The 22,217-nt window shown below is 53.8% G+C and overlaps 12 protein-coding genes across 12 annotated transcripts; 5 read left to right on the top strand and 7 right to left on the bottom strand.

The window, feature by feature from the left end:
* Window positions 1-559: 559 nt before the first annotated feature.
* Window positions 560-1,237, bottom strand: J4E87_007101 (uncharacterized protein; the record flags this gene model as incomplete). The annotated part of the gene is made up of 1 exon (XM_049378698.1): window positions 560-1,237. The coding sequence occupies one exon, from the start codon at window positions 1,235-1,237 to the stop codon at window positions 560-562; it is 678 nt and encodes a 225-aa protein (XP_049231719.1).
* Window positions 1,238-1,710: 473 nt separating this feature from the next.
* J4E87_007100 (uncharacterized protein) lies at window positions 1,711-3,030 on the bottom strand (the record flags this gene model as incomplete). Its single annotated transcript, XM_049378697.1, has 2 exons — window positions 1,711-2,942; window positions 3,027-3,030. The coding sequence occupies 2 exons, from the start codon at window positions 3,028-3,030 to the stop codon at window positions 1,711-1,713; spliced, it is 1,236 nt and encodes a 411-aa protein (XP_049231718.1).
* Window positions 3,031-3,781: 751 nt separating this feature from the next.
* Window positions 3,782-5,035, top strand: J4E87_007099 (uncharacterized protein; the record flags this gene model as incomplete). The annotated part of the gene is made up of 4 exons (XM_049378696.1): window positions 3,782-3,896; window positions 4,100-4,264; window positions 4,318-4,388; window positions 4,442-5,035. The coding sequence occupies 4 exons, from the start codon at window positions 3,782-3,784 to the stop codon at window positions 5,033-5,035; spliced, it is 945 nt and encodes a 314-aa protein (XP_049231717.1).
* A 654-nt stretch (window positions 5,036-5,689) lies between these two features.
* Window positions 5,690-7,035, bottom strand: J4E87_007098 (uncharacterized protein; the record flags this gene model as incomplete). The annotated part of the gene is made up of 3 exons (XM_049378695.1): window positions 5,690-6,187; window positions 6,236-6,833; window positions 6,878-7,035. The coding sequence occupies 3 exons, from the start codon at window positions 7,033-7,035 to the stop codon at window positions 5,690-5,692; spliced, it is 1,254 nt and encodes a 417-aa protein (XP_049231716.1).
* Window positions 7,036-8,335: 1,300 nt separating this feature from the next.
* Window positions 8,336-11,565, top strand: J4E87_007097 (uncharacterized protein; the record flags this gene model as incomplete). Its single annotated transcript, XM_049378694.1, has 11 exons — window positions 8,336-8,338; window positions 8,389-8,484; window positions 8,542-8,658; window positions 8,840-8,956; window positions 9,005-9,427; window positions 9,477-9,712; window positions 9,759-9,942; window positions 9,996-10,268; window positions 10,318-10,505; window positions 10,558-11,083; window positions 11,143-11,565. 11 exons carry the CDS (start codon window positions 8,336-8,338, stop codon window positions 11,563-11,565), a joined length of 2,586 nt encoding a protein of 861 aa, XP_049231715.1.
* Window positions 11,566-12,050: 485 nt separating this feature from the next.
* Window positions 12,051-13,846, top strand: J4E87_007096 (uncharacterized protein; the record flags this gene model as incomplete). Its single annotated transcript, XM_049378693.1, has 2 exons — window positions 12,051-12,188; window positions 12,245-13,846. The coding sequence occupies 2 exons, from the start codon at window positions 12,051-12,053 to the stop codon at window positions 13,844-13,846; spliced, it is 1,740 nt and encodes a 579-aa protein (XP_049231714.1).
* A 1,296-nt stretch (window positions 13,847-15,142) lies between these two features.
* On the top strand, window positions 15,143-16,008 carry J4E87_007095 (uncharacterized protein; the record flags this gene model as incomplete). Its single annotated transcript, XM_049378692.1, has 2 exons — window positions 15,143-15,763; window positions 15,910-16,008. 2 exons carry the CDS (start codon window positions 15,143-15,145, stop codon window positions 16,006-16,008), a joined length of 720 nt encoding a protein of 239 aa, XP_049231713.1.
* Window positions 16,009-16,352: 344 nt separating this feature from the next.
* Window positions 16,353-16,907, top strand: J4E87_007094 (uncharacterized protein; the record flags this gene model as incomplete). The annotated part of the gene is made up of 1 exon (XM_049378691.1): window positions 16,353-16,907. One exon carries the CDS (start codon window positions 16,353-16,355, stop codon window positions 16,905-16,907), a length of 555 nt encoding a protein of 184 aa, XP_049231712.1.
* A 154-nt stretch (window positions 16,908-17,061) lies between these two features.
* Window positions 17,062-17,564, bottom strand: J4E87_007093 (uncharacterized protein; the record flags this gene model as incomplete). Its single annotated transcript, XM_049378690.1, has 2 exons — window positions 17,062-17,170; window positions 17,233-17,564. The coding sequence occupies 2 exons, from the start codon at window positions 17,562-17,564 to the stop codon at window positions 17,062-17,064; spliced, it is 441 nt and encodes a 146-aa protein (XP_049231711.1).
* Window positions 17,565-18,116: 552 nt separating this feature from the next.
* On the bottom strand, window positions 18,117-19,710 carry J4E87_007092 (uncharacterized protein; the record flags this gene model as incomplete). The annotated part of the gene is made up of 3 exons (XM_049378689.1): window positions 18,117-18,443; window positions 18,492-19,609; window positions 19,656-19,710. 3 exons carry the CDS (start codon window positions 19,708-19,710, stop codon window positions 18,117-18,119), a joined length of 1,500 nt encoding a protein of 499 aa, XP_049231710.1.
* Window positions 19,711-20,695: 985 nt separating this feature from the next.
* On the bottom strand, window positions 20,696-21,235 carry J4E87_007091 (uncharacterized protein; the record flags this gene model as incomplete). The annotated part of the gene is made up of 2 exons (XM_049378688.1): window positions 20,696-21,119; window positions 21,228-21,235. 2 exons carry the CDS (start codon window positions 21,233-21,235, stop codon window positions 20,696-20,698), a joined length of 432 nt encoding a protein of 143 aa, XP_049231709.1.
* Window positions 21,236-21,439: 204 nt separating this feature from the next.
* Window positions 21,440-21,889, bottom strand: J4E87_007090 (uncharacterized protein; the record flags this gene model as incomplete). The annotated part of the gene is made up of 1 exon (XM_049378687.1): window positions 21,440-21,889. The coding sequence occupies one exon, from the start codon at window positions 21,887-21,889 to the stop codon at window positions 21,440-21,442; it is 450 nt and encodes a 149-aa protein (XP_049231708.1).
* Window positions 21,890-22,217: the final 328 nt, after the last annotated feature.

The following is a 22,217-nucleotide window of genomic DNA, read 5'->3' as shown; positions in this document are numbered from 1 at the left end:
GAGGCGACTCCCGAATATGTTCGTCTGCCGTTTTGAAGGGTGCGATTACATGACGAACTACGGTGTTTTAGCAAGCAAGCAAATTTGTGTTCGAGCAGATCACGAAGAAAGGTAGTGATTGGGTGGAACAATGATATCGTAGTTGTCTCAGTCTATCGAGCTCGAATGCCGCCAAATTCCCTGGACTGATGTACCTGTTACTCACAACCAGGTTTGATGCATTGCAGATTCCTCTGCTTCGGTCAGACTCATAAGAAACCGCGCGAAGTACAAGGGGAGATGAGGCACCATACCATGAGCCGCGTGATCATAGATGTAGACCCTTCCATGGCATCTCACAACTCAACCAGTCACCCAAGGCGGCATAAGTGCGTCCTGCTCTGCGCGGTTGTGCTTCAGGTGGATGGCTAAAGCTGTCACAACCCCAAAGACACCGCCAAGTAGTGTATAAACCCTCTGCAAATGAGCCATTCCTCCTCGATCTCTCCGACCCCAACCCCCAGTCTCCTCCATCCTCCCCAACCTTGTGATCCTAAACCTCAGTCCCCAAACCACCCCCTCAACTCCGACTAGGACTCAACGGCCTATTAAATCCACCCTGCCGATTCATATACTGCCTAGCCTGCAACTGCTTATCCTTCCTCACCCCAAAGTTCTTATCGTTCCCGGGTACCTTTGTGTTCTTCGTGCTTTTGAACCCGCCGAACCCCATGATCTTCAGCATCTCCCACTCCTCGTCGTCCATGTCTTCTGGCTTCTGGCGCTCATCTTTCATCTCGACATCGGGTGAGGCTTCTTCTTCTCTCTTGATAGGGTTGATAGGATCGACGGTGGAGGACCGGGGACCGGTTGGAGGCGCTCGTGCACTGCGAGATGGAGGCGCGTTGTCACTTCGTGGGCCTTTGGGCGGTTGGGGCGAGCGGTCGCGGAAGTTGGGGCGCTCGTCTCGTCCACCTCCACCTCCTCTCCTGTCGTCGCGGCCCCGTCCGCGGTCATGTCCACCACGTCCTCGCCCTCTTCCTCCCCTAACTCCACCGTCGCGTTCGTCTTTTCGGAACGGCGATCTCGAGCGGTACCGGTTGTCGCGTCGGCCGCCGCGCTCTTGCGGACTGCGCGAGCGGTTGCCGCGGCGCTCGGTGGGTGTGCCGCCTCGATCGCGGCTTTCGCGGGGTGCGCGCCGGGTGTCGCGCTCGAAGGGGTCGCTGTATGTTGCGCGCGGTCGCTCGTTGTCTGCCATGGTGTGGAGGGGGGTGTTGGGGGTGTGGGTGTGGTTGGCGCAAGGGAATTATTTGGTGAGTTGGGGGAGTTTGGGTGCCAAGGCTGAGGGTTCAGCCCTACCATGGTGCAGATGCTATGCGCGAGGCTCAATCACGATACGTGGAGGTCGGAGAGATGGGTTAGTAGGCAGAGTATCAACTCACTCATGTCAAGCAAAGCGCAAAAGCAATGAGTTTTGTTATGTTATTCGTCATGTACGACTGCCGCATCTTGAGGAGACGCAACACCATCCGTCCGTGAGACCGTCTGTCAGTTCAAGGCAAGAGCTCTCTCTCAGTCTGCTCATATCACGTTGCCTGCGCATCGCGCATCTCGCTCTCCCATCAATGATTGCCGTAACGCCGTCGCCCTACTAGACAGGGTATCTCAGAAGTGCAACTCAAACCTGCGACCAGCGCCCATATCCCCAACCCAATGACGCACCAAGCATCCTCAAATCTCATCCTCCTCCTCGTCAAAGTCGTCCTCAGAGCCCATGTCATACAGGATGCGACCACCCTCACCAGCACCCTCACCCTTCTGCGCATCAAAGTAAGGCAGCACGACCTCCTCACGCGCCTGCTTCTGCTTCTCCGTGAGCGCAAGGTTGAAAGTCGAGTTGGGGTTCTCAGCGGCATCTTGGATAAGGCCAGACACGTTACCAGCGTATGCGGGCTGCATGTCGAGAAGGATGACGTACTCCTGCTTGAGCGTGCCGTTGGGGATGCCAGGCATGGGGTCGTGGTAGTCTTCCGGGCGGGGAGTGCGGAGGAAGTAGGTTTCACCCTCTGGCTTACCGGACTTGCGTCGGAACTCTGCTTCCATGACTATGCCGCGGTTGTCGTTGGCGTCGAGGTCTTGGATGATGCCTTCGGCGGCTTCCAGCATGCCCCAGGTGGGCTCGGGCAGGCTGCGCTCGGCGGCGGCTTTGGCGGCGAGGCAGTGCGCGAAGGACTTGCAGGTTATGATGGAGGTGGCCATGTACTTGATCAGCTCCAGGGGTTGTGGGGCGTATGGTGACTCTGTTGGGTTGTCGAGCAGGTCTTGGTGGTAGATGCCGACGAGAGTGGAAGCGTACTTGTGGACGACGAGCTGGAACAGCGCGGTCATGTCGACGCCGTAAGTGTAGAGGAGCTCGTGGAGGTTGTCGATGACGACGATGCTCTCTTTGGCATCATCCATGGCTTTGCGCAAATTCTTCAAGATCTCGTCGCTCGTCATGCCGAAGCCCTGAACGGTGCGGATCGGTGCCATGGCCTGGCCAGACTCGAATGTGACGAAGACGACGTTGACGTTGCGAGAGAGGGCGCGGCGGGTGATCTCGCTGATAAAGATGTCGGCACGCTGGTTGAGGTCATCAAGGACGAGCGTGAAGGGCGATCCATTGGTGCGGACGTTGAGGACCCTGCCCATGAGGTGGATGGAATGGCGTTGGTGCTGCATGAGCGTGAATGGCTTGTTGAAGGCGCGCGGAACAGGGAGTTCACGTCTACGCTTGCGACGGCCAGTGAAGTTGCGGTTGTCTTTCTTGATCCACTGCGCGGAGTCTCTAGCTCGGATCTTGACCGGTCGCGGAGCAGGCTCGTTGATGTCGAAGTCTTCAGCGAGCCAGCGATCTTCTTCAACTCGTAGCTCTTCTTGAGCGTTCTCCAACCACTTTGCCAGGTCAAACTGGGCAGTGCCGTCTGAAGGCAGAGTATAGGTGGTTTGATTGCTGTAGTCCGGAAACTGGTCAGTCCAGTGGTTGGTGAACTGGTTTAGTAGCAGACTCATGGTGTAGGTGGTGTGGCTTTTGAATGTATGGAAAGATGTGCTTTTGGGGAATTGATTGAAGAATTGTGGAGATGGGGTGTAGTAGTTGAGTGTAGGTTGGAGAGAAAGATTTGAGACTGAAGGAGCTGGAGATTCTGCTTCATATGTGCGGCAGGGGGCTGGGAGTAACGAGAAGAGTTTTAATCGAGGAGGCTGGTTCATGGCCAGCCGATGACGACTGAGTTGACATACCTGAAGTGAAGGTGAAAGGGCGGCTTTTTTAGGGGTGCAGGAGGTAGATTGAGGTTGGATGTTAGAACGACAACAGAAAGCAAAGCCCTACTATCGTTACGTATATCCTTCCAAGGCTCCAGGATTCCGCTGGCTTTAATCGTAAAATGCGCAATATCCCCAAGTCTTGGCAAAGTCGTGATGGTGTTTCTGCTCGTTCAGTCATTTTCGACCACGCTAAAGCACACCACTAGCGGCGTTGCGCCCTCCACGCCCCACATACCCGGTCTCCACCGCGCATCCCATCGCCGCAGCATGAAGACGCGCCAGTCAACATGAGGTGCACACCATCCCTTCTAACCCCGACATGACAAGCAATGCGCCATTATCTGCGTCGTCGAAGCCGCCACGGCCCAAGTCCCCGCATTTCCCGCCCCACAATGCTCCGCGCGTGTGGTTCATCACAAGAGGCGCATCGCCTATTGCCATCGCGTTAGCGCGGCAAGTGCTGGAACATGGCGATTATGTTGTCGCGGGCGTTATGCCGCTGGAGTTTGAGAAGAGAGAAGGCCAGAGTGAGGATTTTCGGACGTTTTTGGAGGATGTGAAGGGAATGGACCGATGGCGCGAGCATTTGAGGGTGGTTGGGTTGGATAGTAGGTGAGTGTGCGATTCCGGTATTCGTTATGAGGTGTTGCGCGTGCTGACGGTTTTGTTTTGTAGGGTAGTCGGCCAATGTCAAGCAGCTGTTGCTGAGGCTGTGGAGGCGTTTGGGCGCATCGACGTGTTGTTGTGCGCTGCTAGTGAAGGTTGTGACCTTGCCCTGCTTGACAAAATGAAACTGACAGTTCATGTACAGCTGTGATCGGCTCAGTAGAGGAACTTGCGCAGACCAGCCGCACCAGAAGCCTGGTCGATGAGATCTTCGAGATCAACTTCTTCGCGAATGTCAATATCATCAAAGCCGTACTTCCGATCATGCGCGAACGCAAGAATGGCCACATCATCGTGATAACCGGTATCAGTGAGTCACCGTCACCATCAAAAGCCATCTTTGACTGATCTCACCTTTTCCAGCTGGCCATCTAGGAACACCCGGCCTAGGCATGTACTGCTCCTCCCAATGGGCCGTCGAAGGCTACTGCGATGTACTCAAGCACCACCCCCAACCCTTACCACCACACCATCTAACACCCCCCAGTCCCTCGCCTACGAAATCGCCCCCTTCAACGTAAAAATGTCCCTAGTCCAAGCCAACATGGAAGTCAACGTCCTCACCAACCGAATAACCTCCGTGCCGCCCATGTCCGAATACCTGCAAGGCGAGAACCCCGCGCCGCTAGCCCGAGAAATCTTCTCCGGCCTCCTCGACAAACTAGAAAGAATCGACAACCCGTCTGCCCATGCCCCCTTCGACGAAAACACAAACAGTGCAACCAAATCCCCCGGCGACGAAAGCGTGATGTCTGACACCAATCCAGACGCGGAGCCCACCATGGGCGATTTGTTGAGTTCAGATACGGTGACGAGTTTGTATGCGCCGTTGCCGGTGGGGGTCAAGAGTAATTTGATTGCGGAGACTGTTCATGCGCTCACGGCGATTGGCGGGCATGATAATCCTCCTGCGAGGCATATTGTGGGTACGGAGGGTGTGACGGCTGTGAAGGAGAAGTTGAAGACTACGAGTGAGGAGTTGGAGGACTTTATTGAGGTTAGTGGGGCGGTGGATATTGCGCAGAGGGATGGGGAGGCGATGGTGGGGTTGGGGTTGGGGGTGGATCATGGGATGATGTGAGGGGGGTTGTGATGGGGATGCTACATGAAACAGGTCATAGTCGATTGATGCTCTCTCGGTCATCAGTAACTGTTGTGGCATCGCTGGATCGATAGCTGAGCCAGAATCTGAAGTGGTGTCATTCGACTCTACTGATGCTGTTTCATCCGGCATTTGTGATGGAGAGGCTGCGTCGAAAGAGCACATGGGCTCGTCGCTCGTCTCATTGTTCCTCGAAACGACTGAACCTGTTGTCGTTCCGTACACTGCTGAGCGCTGGCGGGGTTTAGAGCGATGGCAGGGCAGCCCGAGATGGAGAGCCTATAGAGCCGCGGCTGCAGCTGCCGAGGTCGCTGCGCCCTGATGACATCATCGACCGTGGACCCAGGGGCTCACACATCGGGCACGCTCTTTCTCGCCTTCACTCTGCGCAACGTCTGTGGTAACGTCCTCCACCCCATATAGCCATGCTCACCCTGCTTCTTTTCTACTCCGTCTATCAATCTGTGCCTTGCGTCCATGTACCACACCCGCCAAACTGCCGGTTAGGTCAGTACACGTCTTCAGCGGCCCCGGATCCGGGTTGCACTTACTCAACAGGACCGCGAGGGTCAAAGGAACCGCGATGACTGCGACAAAGGATCAGCGCGCGTCTTACGAGCAGGTCGTGGCAGTTCACATACCCCACATCAGCCAAAAGTCCTGCGAGACGGTAATATGATGCGGCCACTCATCCTGCAGCTTCATGAACTGGCTACCGAAGATGGAAGCTACCGTGCCTAGCGGCATGAACCATAGCGTCATGACGGCGATTGTCTTCATACTCTGGTTCTCCGACTGCATCAACTTGCTATCGCCCTGCGTGACGATGTTGAACGACAAGCCGATGATGTTCGAGATCCGCGCATTGAGACTTGTCAGCCGTCGCTGCGTCGATTCGAATAGAGTCTGTCGATATTTGAGTGCTTCTTTGGTTTGTCTCTGTAAGGTATTTGGATCAGTGCCCATCAGCGCTGTATGATGGGTATACAGATCGTTTAGTGTGGCTAATGCTGCTTCACAGTTCTCGTGGAGATATATGGCATGCTTGGCCAGGTTGTGAAGCCCAGTGAAGAGGTCCTTCGGCAGTTCCTCTGTCGCTTTTCCAACCCTACTGGCTATCCCTAAGGTTTGCTGACAGTACATTAGCATGACACTTGGTCGAAAAAGGAGCGCACGCACCGTCTCCAAAGGCCCGAACGTATCCGACACAGCCCAGGCTGTCCAGTCCAGGAGCTTGTACATCTCCTCGAACACGAGGTCGAGCAGCATATGCGGATCTTCCAGCAATGCCTCGCACGATGTCGTCTTCGTCAGTGCCCGAATTCGGTCCCGTAGGGTACTGGGTGCGCCGAAACATATCAGCTCTACCGCGGCTTTGGTCGGGGTAGGAGCCAACGTCTTATCGCTGTCAGAACTCGATGTTCGTACAGGCGGAGGCGGGTCGTCTGATTGTTTCCGGATCTTCAACACGATGCCTGTCTTGATCCAGGAAAAGTTCGCCTGGCTTTGAGCTCGCGCCGCCTGTCGACTCTTAGCTTCTTTGCCCTCAGCCTCCACGAAACCTGGGCCCGGGGCGATCTTGTTATCGATCACTGCTAACGTTTTACACAAGAGGTGGAACCAGATCCACGTCGTGCCATCGGCGTCTTCGCGCGCTGCAAAAGATTGAGAAACGTCTCGCAGGCTCTCGTCTACAAACGCGCTCGGAATACCGCATGAATTGAAAAGCTCTACCAGCGCATCTGCTCCCGGTGTTGGTGTGTCGCGAGGCGCAATTCTATGATGATCAGCATCTCGAGTGCCTCTGACGGAAGTACTCACATCACGCGAACCATCCCTTTATTCTCTGACTCGAGATCTGGTACAGATTTCAGGCCAAGTTGCTCAATTCCTTTATCAGCGTCATGAAGCCATTCGCACAGGTCTAGTGTTATGCCAGCGGTCTCTGGCTGCTTCGCCGCAGCTGCCACAGCTCTCATCCGGAACTCGTCAAAGGGTTGGCGATCAGCATTCAGTTGCCGACACAAAGTTGTCTTCTTGCTTGGTATCATTGCAGTCAAATGCGACAGTAAAATTGCGAATACTATGACTTGCAGAGAGCTCTCAGTACTCCAGCACTTGCCTACGTTGCATGAGTACTTCACTGGTAGCGACAACACCCGGGCGTCTGTCCGATTGCACTGCTCGTTTATCAGCCCCAGTCAATCATGCGGGCAAAGCCAGCGCCACTGGTTTCGACGAAACCGTAACCGCGCACCCTGTCAAGCGAGAATCTGCCTAGCATCGCTCTCGTGGTGTGATGTACGAAAGCATGCGGCCACGGGCCAGCGGTTCTGCACTTGGCGTTTTTCAGCTTTGGTCCGAAGCGGTAAACGCAATTTCAAGAGCTGAAGGGAGTGTCCGAGCGAGCCTATCGGCAGAGGCCGTCAGCGCTACGCTATTGGTGGCGCAAGGCTGAGTCTGCCAAGATGGCAGCTGGTAAACAGCCGAGCCCCTCGAAGTGGTACTGTACGCGAGAATGCGAAAAGCGGTACCTGTCAAGTTCAATTTTACAGCACGTCGGTATTCAAGCGCACCAAGGACAGTACGTCCCTCAGACCTCTCCGCCGGGCGAATGTCGCTGCTATACCCATTAGATGCACGCATGGCTTCGAAAAATACAACAACCTTCCGCGAACGTTTGTAGTGGATGTTAAGGGTACCTACCTTTTTGAGAAGCTGAACTTCAACGAATGGCCTCATGTTGTTCACCGTTTGTATGGCGAGCGGCAAGCACCGCGTACCGTACGCATGAACAATGCTTCAAGCCACACCAGCGTACTAGGGTAGGCGAATATGCAAAGTCCCCGAGGTTGCCCACCGTGCCAACAAAGCCAAAGCATGGATACCACCCAGTCCGACGACTGATGTCTACATGGAGGGTCACCACCATGTAGTACTGAAGGCCGCATCGATAGGGCCTCGACCCATTCCGGATATGTCTCCTGCATACAGGGTCCACAGCAAACGCCACGATATCGTGAAGTGGAAGTTAGAGGGTCCGAATGCGAGAGAATGGCCAATCCAAGAAAGGTGAAGGTTGAGCTGAAGTCTAGGATAGAGTCAAAAGCAACGACTCCAGCAACGCGCGCGTTCAGGCAGGCGCTTTACCCTCGTGCCACCCGACCATATTCTATTAACGGACCTGGACCTGATAAGACTAGACACGATCGCCGGCCTCAAGGTCTCCAAAGTGTAGGTTCAAGACTACCGCCGCTCAGTTTCACAAACCGACGTTGAATGGTACAAAGACTCTTCGGCCTCCACGTCGATCACCCGCTAACCATCTCAAGGCTTACCCTCCAAATCTCTTCGGAAGACACGGAGGTGGCTTCGATCCCGGCAGTGGCACCTTTGTACAAGTACCGTCGTATCAGCAATCTTATCCGGTACGTCTTCGCTCCAGTCCCGATGATTCACGACACCCGCCTGACAGCATTCATCAGACGCAATCGCATCACTGCGGTGGAGGTGGTTACGACCCAAACAACGCTGCTCTGAAGCCTGCAGCTGTTGTGCAACACCAACCAGTCCCACATCCTCAGCCCACGCTCGCGCCTCAAGTACGTTTTCTCTTCTCTGTTCTCCATGTCTTTCTCATAGATGCACAGGCACCAGCTGGATATTATCATCAGCCCTATCAACAGTATCCACAGTCACCGCCACAACATTCCAACCCGCAGTCAAGCTTCATAAATCGGCTGTGTGCTTGTTTTGCCTAGCATTACTTACGTGATGGCGAAGATGATCGGCAACGACGCTCAGGCATCCGTCCGCGAGGTTGCACCATATGGACATCCCCCTGCCCCCCAAGACGACCATGAAGCCAACCAGAGGCGTCTAGGACAGTCAGTGATAGAGGTATGTGGGCTGGAACCCCATGTACTGGGATCTGCTAACGCAATTCAGCGCAACGGATTGATCGCACCCAAGGGATACGCACACATCTTCTCCCCGTGGACTACGATGAAGTGGGAGCGCCCCAACTTCTACCGCAAGCCCGGTCTTGCGTACCAGAAGCTTGGTCAGCACCGACATCGAGACATCTTTGACCGCGAATGGACTGGTGACTACGACGACCGCTACATCTCATCTTGGGACGGAAAGGTCTCCAAGCTCGTCGTACAAGCTGTCGACGATATCTACGAGAATAATACAGGATCTACCTACAGGCGAACCTTCGTCCGCAACGTCGCGCCTGTCTACATGCGATTGGCGAACTGGCCGTTCAACCACATCGACTTCTCGCGCCATGGCGGCAATATCCCTAACGAAGACCTTCCTATGCTTTGTCTCAAGTGGTTCGTCGCATCCTGCTTCATCACGATCTTTGTGAGTTCACTTCAACCGCGGCTTGATGTCTTAGCTGAGAGTGATCTAGATCTCCAGTCCGAGCCCTGCTGAGATCGCTTCTCGCAACGGAGGCAGTTATGACGGCTTGCCATACCAGTACTTTGGGTATCCCAAGGTTGCCAAGAACGCGATTGAGATGCACAGGCCTCAAGGCCACGCTTCGAGTCAAGCTAACCCGATTGCCGAACGTGTGTTGCGTCCTCGGTATCTCTGCTTCTTGCGAGAGCCAGGAAGGCCGGCCATCATCACAAAGGTCGACGATTGGTAGGTCAACAATGGCGTACCTCTATTTCATCTCTGACATCTGCAGGCTGGCCCAACACGATGCTCATGATCTCACGTACGTCTTCATCGCGTATACAGCTGAGCAGTTCAACACCCCTGAAGACTTCGGAGTTCTACATCAAATGGCTGACGTCGCGGCGCGCAATGCCGGCGTTATTGCGTATTGGGTGGGGTGCTCTTGCATGCCCGACAACCAGCTCGAGGAGGATGTAAGCACATAACCCAGTCAACATGGTTGTAGCTTTGCTAACGACTCTCGGAGGTCTACCGAATATGCGACGTTATCCGAGGCGCGCAATCTCTTGCAATCGCCGTGTGCCCTCCAGCGAACAACCGTTATGAGATCAACACACCTGATCTCATGCTTCAGCAATGGGGCTACCGCGTATGGACCTTTCCTGAAGTCCTCTTGGCGCCCGCTGGTAAAGACATCTGCGTTTACGTGCGCGACAGCGATCTGTCGCAGCCACTGCAAGTGCCAAAGAACCAGTTCGCTGCCCGCGTCTGGCAGAATGATGCGCACATCGCGCGACAGGTAAGATGGCCTCTAATACCGACATTTACATGACAGCTAACCCCCGCAGCTCATCGACCATTACGAGGGGAACTTGATCCTCAGCCAGCTCGAGCTGGTCACGCTTGCTCTGGAATGCTTGCATAACCGCGACACCACTGAGCATCTTCCCGGAGATCACAGCTACGCATTGATGGGTTTGCTCCGTGTCAGGCCACAAATTGATCGCACGGACTCTGCTTTCCAAGCGTTCGCTCGGTATGTCGCCACTCGCTTGCAGTTCACTCGTCGCATTGCTAACATCTCACAGACTCTCTCTTGCGAACGGCAGCGATCAGCTTCTCGAGCGCCTGATCTGCATGTTGCCCAAACATCCAGACCAGCCTTGGCATTCCATGGACGACGCGTATAACGCCAAGCTCTGGGACATACTGCCACAAGATGTCGGCATCGCCGGCGTTGGAGAAGACGACAGCATCATTCTTGATGGTTGTCGGGCTGCGAACGTTCGGTGGAAGTCTTTTACACCTGTCGCTCACACTCGGCGCGACTCCTGGAAGCGCTTCCTCGCGAAGGGAATGCTTCGCCTCAGCGGTATCATCTTCATCGCTGCATGCGTACTCGTCGCTATTCCCGGAATCACAAACACTATCGGCATCGTCCTGCTACTATACTCCTTGGTGGTCATGGGCTTATCACCATGGCTGTTACGCCTTCTCTTCCTTGGCAAGTTCTGGGAGCAGCAATGCTGGTTCTTTGGCTTCGAAGGCTACATGGACCTGGACACGATCGAGAGCCAGATCTTTGGTGGCAGGCTTGGGCGCATGAAGTGGACCGTATGTATGCTCTCGTCCTGTTAATGACGTCGCGCTAATCTCGTCGTCGCACTCCATAGGCAGCAGCTAGTCCCTTGTCGAGACATCATCGCAATATTCACGGCGAGTGCGTTCCCGTCGATCCGACTTCCGACCCTGCTGTCGCAGCTCTCGTACAACGAGCGAAGACTGCTGGACCAGGCGAACAACGCATCTTTACTCTTGTCGACACCGGTAACATGACTGCAACGCTCTTCCTCGCCGAGCGTCCACCCGTGTGCTTCCTCATGGCTGGCTCTGAAGGCGGTATGAAGCGCATCATCGGCTGTTCTTACGACTGGACCACCGCGACGATGTACAGAGAAACTGTGTTGCGGCTCGGGACGCAATTCGAGGACAAGATGCAGCGTGTCGGTCGCGTGAAGATCGGCTTCAAGCGTAAGCAGCATCCTTTCGGACCGTTTGATCAAGTTGGCGAGGCGGTAGGGAAGGAGATGCAGTGAGGTCCGCGTCTTGAATAGTTTGTGTCTTTTGTCGGTGGCTACGTCTGGTCATGACGGGATTAATAAAGGGTGGATGATGTGTTTTGTAGAGTTCGAGCTTTTCTTGCCCACTCGATGTAGTTGAGATATTGTATTGTCGTCCTCATGGTCTTGTGTTAATTGACGATCGTGAAGGATCTGATGCTATACCGACCTTTCCAGCATTGGTGGTCTTTCGCCCAAGGTATAGTCTTGATCCGTGCGGCGAAGCACTCTGCTGGTGGTGTCGACTGAACCTCTTCACTAATGCAGTTAGCTTGGCCCACACTTTTGCTACTAACGAGTACTCACCCCTCACTACCCCAAGTGTTGACTGAACTTGAGACTACTTGCTAGTGTTAGACTGAGCTATTAGATGTACATCAAGATCCGTGGACAGCCATCCGATTAGACTCGAAGTCCTCGCGAGAATGCATTGGCTATTCCTTCTTCTGTCGACAGCCTCCATGGCTAGTACACCATATGCAGCACCTCTTGACGGCTCCTCTACAGGAGTCTACGAGAACACAACAGTGGTAGCCGACGCGGAAGTCAACGTGGCTTCCACCAAGTACGTTTGGTCTGGTCTCGGCGACTCGTGGGCAGTAAGTACCTAAACGCGCGCTCGCATCGTCGAAGTCACTTGCTGAGCGTGGAATAGAGCGGCGTCTCATACGGCTTCTTCGGAACCACCGACTACGACGGAAACATGGACCACTGCCTCCGCATCAACCACGCGTACGCCCCGCAGATGAGCCGCGATAATTCCTGGATCCCCGAAGGCCGCGAACAAGAGTTCCATTTCCAGTCCTGCTCAGGCACTCGCTGGCGACAGATCGACGCCGAGCCGCATCTGGGCCATATCCAACTCAACGACGTCCCTGACAACGTCGACATGATCGTGTTACAGGCTGGCGGCAACAACGCGAACTTTGCTCGTGTCGCATACGCATGTATCTTCGCGCCACAAGGAGCGGATTATGGTCCCGAGTACCCTGATCAGAGCGGTCAATGTGCTAAGGAACTCGAGGCTACAAAGCAGTATATTCTCGGTACAGGACGCGACCAGCTTTTTCAAGACGCGCGATGGATCGTCAATCAAGTTTTCGACCATCCCAAGATCAAGAAGAATCCTAAATTCCGGCTGTTTGTAGTTGGCTACTTCCAGTTCTTCTTCGATGAGGGTGGCGAGGGCGATTGGTGTAGTAATGTGAGCTTCGGTTTGCGGTCTAGTGATCGTCCAAGGCTTACCCTCGCTTTGCGAAAGCGCATCAATGCGCTTATTCGCTATCTGAACAAGGCCATCGAGGATGGAGTAAACGGTAGCTTCCATCCGGAGCGGGCGACTTTCGTCGATACCGACCAGCATCTTGAAGGTCACCGTTTCTGTCAGCCTGGTCACACGCTGTATGACCAATACTTTGGCGACAATGTGTACTTGTGGAACATGTCTCCTAGTGGTATATTCAGTTGGCAGGGCGAGATGGTGGGAGGTATAGACGACGGCGATGGTAACGCAGAGGAGGGACGCCAGCCGACGCAAGCCGAGTTTGAGCACTGGCTCGAGACTGGTAGATTCACCGACGACCCTCGCGAGATCGAGTTCAACTTGACTGCCGCGCTCCAGTCCGGTAACGATGTAGCCGTCGCAGAAGATCCAGATAACCTGCAGTGGCTCGATGTGATCGGCCCGTATCAGCAGAACTACCCGGGTTTGACTCTTCGACCTTTCCACCCCACCGAGAGCGGCTACCGTGAGATGGCCAAGGCGATCATGGCGAAAGTGAAAGAGAAGCTCGAGATCGATTACCCACCTAAACCTGCTCCAGCTCCGACTCCATCAAAGCCGAAGGCCACCCATTCTATCCAGATCTTGCTGGCCAGCTACGGTGCTAAGAAATGGTGGCAGATCTACCAGGGCCCGCTAGGTGTACCAGTCAAACTTTGTGTCGACGATGGCCGCTTCAAGGATGCTGTCATTGACGAAGAAAAATTTGAGAAGGACATGTATCAGAACGACGCCAATATCCACGATCCACCTTACGTGACGGCGGGCAAGAAGTGGCCTCTTAAAATCGATAGCGAGGAAGACTGTTCTTTCGAATCCAGCGCTAACAGTCCTGGGTTTCTCAAGTGCGGAGGTGGTCTAGAACTGGACTTCGCGGCCGATCCTCAAAAGGGTGATAAGACTGTTACTTGCGGAGCGGTGCAGGGCCGGTTGGATAATGTAAGGTTGCATCGCGCGTGGTATGTCGAGTACTGAGCTATGCACTCAGCTGACGGGCGACTTGGTGTTGTTGTGCCATATCCGCTGGACGGTCTCATAAATGAAGATATCGAGTAGGCGGATTGCGAGCTACATTAGTACGCAGAACAATGCTCGACGACACGCTGAAAGGATTTAGACTACTGGGTTCCACGTTTGGTGGGTATCATCTGTTCCCTTGAACAGAGTGAGATATTGATGTACATCTGGGTAGGCAATGGACAGATATGTAATGTGGTGACCAAATCTCTTCTGATCGCAAGTCCGTGATGACCATTATTGAGGAAGCCGCATGTAGATCTCACTCATCGCCAGCTGCGCGACGGACGATGCTAGTCACATGACGTGCCGCATATGACAAAAAATCCGATAGGTCTTGAGCTGCTGCTGATGCCGGGCTGGTCATAGTGTGATGTCGGCGAAAGCGCGTGTGCTGACGCTGAGGACGCGATGAGTGAAATTTAAGAAGACACGACGCGTCGCGTCGCGTGTGTGGGCCATGATTAGTCAGCATCGCCAAAGTCACCGTAGCTTCCTTTCTGTGGCCCTGCGGTGCAAGATCACCATCGGCAGCCTGGCTCAGCATCGATTCGCGCAGTCTACATCCAAGCCTTTCACGTTGCCGTAGATTGCGACGATTTCCTGAGATGCATCAAAGAGTATTCCGCGTGACTGTACCGCTGCAATGTCGCTGCCGCGGCCGAATTCGCCAGTGCGAGGACGTACACCTTGCGTGGTGAGGACGCGACGACGCTCCAACACCCTCATAATGACTAATGAGCTCGAAAAAGACCGAATATCTAGCATGCCTTCAATTTCGCAGTGTTCACGAAGCGCTACTACTACCGCATCTGCTCCAGCCCAGACTGACCTCTATACCTGACCATGCAGGCGCGTAGCAGGCTCTCTTCTCGCAGCTACATGCAATCGAACGATCGCAAAGCATTTCACCTGAGACATTCGGCACAGGTCAGTCAATCTGGACGTTATCTTTGAAACCTAACCACCTATCTGCAGCCATGTGGGCGTGTTGCTGGGCGCTCGCGTGCGATACCGGCCGCCAGGTAGAAGTAAGACATCTTCCTCTTCCCTAACAACAGCACGCGCCTCACGCACTCGCGTCTCTGTTTACTGTAAAAACACGCTATATTTGATCTCGTTCGTCCTTTGTGGGATCTAGTTGCTTCACCATATTATCATTGTACCGTTACATCCCACTTCGTCATTATCATCATCATTGACCTAAGGTCACCACACCCGCCCTTCTTCGCACACCGCATCTCGACGTCGACGATGGAAGACGATCCCAACGCTACTTTCCGCCCTGACATTCCCTTTCGCACCATGAACTTCAGACTTCCTTCGGCAAGGAAACTTTCCATCGTCCTTCTCGCCACATTCGCACTGTTCGCCGCACTCGCCGCTACCTCCTCCTTCACAACTATAACCGCATTTGCAACCTCCGCTTTCAAATTGGCAACCTTCGCCCTCAAGTTCGTGCCTTCCCAAGGCAAAGCACCTATTCAGATCTCGAACGTCACGTTCAACTACATGGCTAGCGTCGCGGACGACGGAAAGAATATGATGGACTTGTCAGCCTGGGTCCACAGCATAATCCTTTCGGTGACACAAAAAGTCTCCATGATTCTCAAATGGTTACTGGTCCTGGCACTGTTTGTGACACACCTAATTGTCTGTGCCATACTACGCGAGGAGGCTGAGAAGACAAAGGCACCTGGATCTGTCGCATGCATCGTGCCCATCCATGCCCCAGGTAATACGGCCGACGAAGTGCGCATCCATGCCCCAGGAGATGCGGCCGATGGAGTGCTTTTACACAAGAAGATGACCACAACGGTTGAGCAAATTGAGACGCCGTGGTCGAGTACAGTCTACAAGACCGTTACCGAGACTGTAACTACAATGGACAAAACAGAGAGACCGATGAGAAGAAGAGCGCTGAATTATCACCCGATGGGTTACTAATTTGGATTCGCATCGTTATAGGTACGTTGTCGCAGCACGAAATGCAAGTGAGACACATACTGACTTCGTACCAGCACCACTTTAGCACGGCGGAGTATCGAGGCATCGACAAGTATATCATCACAGCAATGGAGGCTAAGGGATCGACATGGATCTGGGACGGAAATTGGTAGACATTTATGGAGATAGATAGGGCTAAATTGGATTCAAGAACACCGTATGAACCAGTGCGAGGAGGAAAATGTAGCTAATCTTTTCTTCCGTATGTAATATCGCGCAGCGCAATATGTCAACGCAACAACTAGATCTTTCCCCGCACAAGTAACAAAGCAACATTGCCAACCAGCCTCCTGCAGCAAACATCAGTCCACGCTACATATCACCTTCCGCACCACTCTTCGTTTCCAACAGTCTAAGATCATCAACTCACCATTTTTACCGAATTATTCCATCTCCAACCTACACACTCACCCCAACCCCATCACCAAGCCAGCCCAGAACCTCCACCATCCATTTCATGCCCGACCAAAACATCCCCCACGACGCAGCCGCAGCCCGCCGCGCAGCCCACGCTGCGGAAAACAAGTGGATGATCATCAAAATCTACTGTACCATTGCACTCGTGGACTTAGTAGTCTTGGGTCTATTCCCATCTTGGCTGGTAGCGAACAGTCTAGCGGTGGTGTCCGCGTTGTTGTATCTGGGGATCTACCGTTACCGGGCATACATCCTCCATCCGGAAGCCCAGGAAGCTGATCCTATTGAGCTGCGAGAGGGTGTGGTTCATAACATGGTTATGGAATACATGGGCGGAGATGGCGAGAGTCGCGTTGATGATGCAGAGAGATTTGAAGATGCGGAAGACAGCAACGACGATGATGATGGAGAAGACGAACATGAGAATCACGGCGAGGAACCAGAAGAAGTGCACATCGAGGAGGTAACCGCTGACGATACTCGTTCAACGCAGATTAACATCCACATACACCGGGGTGGGAGCATGTACATCAACATGATGCAGGGCGGAACGTTGCTTGCTAATGTTTTCGGGGAGGTTGAAGGCTTAGAGTGAGAATGACGACATTAGGAGTGGAGTGGGACGGATTTACATAGGTGGCATACACAGCATCTTGAGCTTAGTTTACCAATTTGCAAGTTGCCCTGTTAGTTGCCTTATTGCTGAGCTACTTTCTCCAGCTCTTATAGGCGGCGACGCCCTATCCGTCCTAAGCGACAGCAGTAACCTCCGTAGGCACAATACTGAAGTTCCCAGCCGGACCCAGTCCAGTATGCTGAACAGTCTCGTTACCCGTGTACGTGTACCTCACCTCACCCCTGCCAGATGTCAGCTCTCACCATCCTCAACCCCCCTACCTCCTCCCATAGGGTATACTCACTGCGTAAACGTGTACTGCACACTAACAGTCGCACCGACATCACTCCCGCGGTTGAACTCTTGCGTCTGCACATCGCCCGGTACATCAATGCCAACTACACCGCAAGATTTGTAGCCACCCTGGAGACTGGTTCCAGAGCAGAATTTCGCGTCGAAGGCTGGTTGGCCGGAAGGACCGGCGGGTGCGGAGACGTTGAAGGAGTAGCGGCATGCTGACGCGGAACAGACGCTGCTGAAGTCGGTGACGGACCAGGTCCAGTCTGCGCTTCGGGGAAGGGCGGCTGCGGATGAACTGGTCGCGAGGAGGACGAGGGCGGTGATCTTGGAGAGCATGTTGAGTATTGAATAAGGTTGATCGGGATGGGTGTTTGCGCAATGTTTATGTAGTTTGGTATTGGTTTCTTCTTCGACCGCATGACGGGGCTTTATAGCTCTGCTCAACGTATACGGGGCCATTGTTGCGACACTATAGTTTATGTCGGTCCCGTGATGACGCGACCGATGCTACGTTGCATAGCCACGGTGCTTCGAGGTATCTGAGGCAACTATCTCGGGTCGAGATCGGTTTCCGCGGTTCATGACGCACTCGTATGCGCAATACTTCGCTGCAAGGGCACGTAGATCATCGCTGTACGACGGCTACGGCGTTGCGGCATATCCTCTAACAATTGCCGCTTTGGGAGGATTGATGATTGTCCCACAGTGCTTACTGATGGTGACAAGCGTGGCAGCGGGTGCCAAGAAAGGAAACATGCAAGAACAAATCAACTGCAGAACCCCGGTGACGCGTCCGCGGCTCGTATCCAGTCCCGATGAGAGTGTATCATCATAGCCGACGGTGTTGAGGTTGTCGTCGTATCCAGTATTGGCACCTCGCACAACCCCTCAGGTAGGCACGGTCAATGTCTCGCCCGTGGTAACCCTCTTCTTACTCACGGGCGACCCCGTATAAACGTGGCTATCGGTAACAGATCTCATCATGCCAGGCCGTCGTTGTGTACTAGGCAAGTCGAATGGACTGGCATGGCCATGTGTGGACCCAGGGATCACAAATCTAGGTCTACTACCAGGTGTGGCAACTGGGTCCGCGGGTATCTCGGGAGGCGGAGGTTCCGCAAGCGGGTCGGAGAGAAAGAGCGCCAGAAGCTTCTCAACGATGTCGCGCATTCGGTCGGGCGTGGCGTGTAGCGGTTTCTCGGACATGTGCTTTCTCTGTGACATTGTCAGCGAAGGTCTCGGATGTAGATTCACGCGTCTTACCAGTGCCAGTTGTGCACCTTTGAAGGTTTGGTGGTATATCAGCTTGTACTCGTCGTCCTTCGCAGCCTCTTCAGCGGCTGCTTCTTCGGTCCGCTGCTGGCTTTCTTCGGCACCAGCCACGGAGGCGCGGCGAGACCTGTTCTGTTTCCGCTGCTGCAAGCCATGCATGCGCATCGCCGCCATGACCACCTTGACCAGTGCGTCCTTGTTGCGCGACTCGGTTGTTGGCTCTTCGGGCTGTATGGGTACAGTAGCGACCTGTGAAAGATTCGATCGCCTGGCATGCGCGTCGGGTTGGCCCTTTCGGCTGTGAGGTCTTGTATCAGAGGTTATGCTCGGCGATCGCGACAGTGGGCGCGAGGAAGGGCGGGCTAGATGGTCGGAAGCAGACGTTGGTCGGGAGTCGGAGAAGGACGAGGCTTTAAGATCGATAGAGAGCGACGACTTCCGGTGACTGTATGCCTGCTGAGACTCGCTCACGCGGGCTGCTGCTGCCGAGACTGCTCTTCCACCTCTTCCTCGTGCCTTCTTGTTTGCGATGGTAGCCTCTTCGAATATGTCGCGGGTCCGTTTTGGTGATGTTGGGGGGTTGTGGAACTCGTGCTGCGACGGGAGGAATTGAGGCTCGGCGTCCATGGGCAAGTCGATGCTGGTGGCATTTACAAGATCAGACGAAAGTGGCAGTGCGTGCACTCGAAGCTCAGGAAGTATCTCGGCGTGCGCATTGTCGATGTACGGAGACGAGGACGGTGGTGTGGGTAGCCCAGCTGTGGTGGGAGCGGCGACGGTGCCATAGAAGAGGATCTCGGTCACTCTGGGCTTTCGCCCGTCTTCCTCAACCCTTTGGACTTGTACAAGAAAACCAATTGGCGATTGTGATCGCGCGAGGTCCCACCATTCTTTCGCGGCGTTGTTGGGCGCGTGTGCCAGTGTAGGCTTACTCAGCAGGACTGCCTCAAACCAAGCTTGAGTAGCTTCTTCTGTCGTCCATACGTCTATACTGGGGCCGGCGGCAAGGTACAATGGGATCTTGGCGGTGTCGACGGTGGTGAGGAAGCGCAAGGCCGTCGCGGGGAGGGCTGGGGAAGACGCGGCATTTTGCGACGCGAGACCGACGTCTGTGAGGATTAGCGACTAATTTTTCCGATAAGTGAGAGTGTATACCTCTAATAACATTGCCGTCGGGTAGCAGAATATCTCCGCTCCATATATCCGTCATTGCGGATGTTCATGTAAGTGTTCGGGTCAGGTAACGCGGGATGCAACTCGCTATGACGCGCCATTCGCGCTAACAACACGCGAGGGCACGTGCAAGATGGCACATGGGCAACGTTCACCCTCATCGTGACCATTCTTCTACATGTCAGGCTACGTTTCTCGTACTTTTATGAAAGTCTTCAAATGATCTAATGTTTTCATACGCCATCTCCAAGCCACCGCCGAATTCTAACATTGTGTGGCGAGATGCCTCCAGGGCTCCATCGCGTCACCTTCGCACTACTCCAACAGCCATCTCCATACACTCCACCCTCCACTCCCATTACTCTTCCTTCTCCCCCTCTCCTTCCTCCCGAACCGCGCAAACCTCTTCCCTGATCTGCCCCTTCATACCACTTACCATCTTATCTATCCACTGCACGCTTTCCTCGTCCGCCTTGTCACGCGCGCCGCACTCCTTCTCGTTCCGTTTCAGCAAATCCCTCTCTTCCAGGCAATCACGCAGATTGGCTTTCACAGCAGCCATGTGATGACTGTGTCTGTGCGCTTGTACTACCCCTCCCTGTAGGGTCATGTTAAGGGCGTGATTGCATGTCTGAAGGTCGTGACTGTAAGCGAGGAGGGCTTGGTCGCTCGTATAGAGCTCGATGGCGGTAAGTGCGGTGATGATGGGGAGGCTGGATAAGAGGAGCCGGTTGAGTTCGAAGTGGTGGGGGATGAAGAGTGTGATCAAGAGGGTGAGGATTATGAGCCCGGCTATTACGAGTCGTAGTGACATGATGAGGTGGTTTTTGTTGCGTGATGGGGGTTCTTGCCTTCGTTTCCTTTCGTTGATATAGCTACACTCGTGAATTTGCGTTTGCTACACTCTTTCCAAACCGCAGAGACCAAAGCGCACAATTCATTGTTACAGCTTTCTAGAACGGATTCCGCCTCACCAGGATATTCTTCGCATCTCCACACTTCCCCAACATCCAATTTGCTCTCTACTTCCTCTCGTGCCCCTCTGCCTCCTCCCTCTTCTCGTCCCTCCTCTTCTTCTCAGCAGACAAGATCGAATCCTTCATCTGTCCAAGTATTGTATCTATCATCTGCCCTCTCCACTCGTCGTCATCGTTGTCTCCGTGCTCTTCAACATGCACCCGCCAAGCATCATCGAACCACCCTAGCATACTCCTCTCCGTCTGACATTTGCTTAGCTCAGCTCTCAACACTGGCACCCCTTTCATAGGATGATTGTCTTTTAGTAGTGCGTACTGTTGCGTGACGTTTTGGAGATCGTTCTCGCACGCGTGAATGCTGTGACTGCATGCTTGTAGGGCTTGGTCGCTTGTGTGGAGGGCTTGATTGCTTGTGCGGAGTTGGTAGGCTGCGATCACAGCGAGGACGGATATTCTTAGCGAGAGGAACCTGGCCCATTTCGGGTACAATACGATGATTAGCGGGGAGTGGATAATGATGCGGACGAACCAGACGGAGGAGTAGGTTGCAAGGATTATTAGTCCTATGATGGTGTACGATGACATGATGGGATGGGGTCTACGTTGCGCGATGGGGATCTGATCCGTGCGTTCTGATGATGTAGCTATGCTCGATGAGAGTGGGCTTGCTGCCTGCACTCATCAAGCCGGAGAGATCAAAGAGCGCATCAAATCACCCCAGTATTCCAGAAGTGTTTTCGCGTTACCAGGACTTTCTTTTCTCTGGAACGTGTAGAACAGGAATGGAGTTCACTTAGCCTCATCTAATTCTGATCGCATCTCTCCATCATCCCTCTCCCGTCCCTCTTTAGCCTCTTCTTCCCCTTCCCCTCCTTCTTCTACCTCCTCCCTCTCCCGCTTTCCAACCCCCCGATTCTTCTCCTCCACACGCTCCGACAAGCACGCCATCAACCCCTTCACGTATTCAGGGTCATCTTCGTGGTCTGTGAATCGGGCCCATCGACCCTCGTCCATGCTCTCTTTGAGACGGGTCTCTAGTTCAAGAATACGCTGTGCAAGGATATCGAGACTGTGTTTGCACATTTCGAGAGCCGGGTCGGTTTTATAGGACTTAAAGTCGTCGCATCTGGCGAGCGTACATGCGGTACCTAATATGAACCGAGTTGCTTCCGGAACATGTTCACTGAAGAGGGCGTAGCAGTAGATTGCCAAGATGGTGAATTTGAGGATGATGGACATCATGGCTGGATGTGGTATGCTGTAGGTAGTATTAATTAGTCTGTGGCGAGAGTGTTGATATATCCACACGTTACCTAGGTGATTCGTTGCGCTTGCTATTTCCTTTGATCAAGTAGACGAGATGTAAAGCGTGATAGCTAACGCCAGCAATCCGAGTTTGACGATCGTGTCTTTCTACTTCTTCTTAGAAGCATTTCAGAGTTGCTAGCAGCTTCTTTGCTTTCGAACGTAGTCCTTGCAACGCACAGGCCACAAGGTACGTGCAGCCAAATGACGTCGTGGAATTATACATGTACGTTGGGCTTTTAACATGTTGATATAGTACAAA

The sequence above is a fragment of the Alternaria ethzedia genome (genome assembly GCF_023757985.1).
Source record: "Alternaria ethzedia strain BMP 0044 chromosome Unknown scaffold_18, whole genome shotgun sequence".
Classification (NCBI taxonomy): domain Eukaryota; kingdom Fungi; phylum Ascomycota; class Dothideomycetes; order Pleosporales; family Pleosporaceae; genus Alternaria; species Alternaria ethzedia.
Note: the sequence above shows the minus strand (reverse complement) of the source record. Positions and strands in the feature narration are given on the sequence as shown.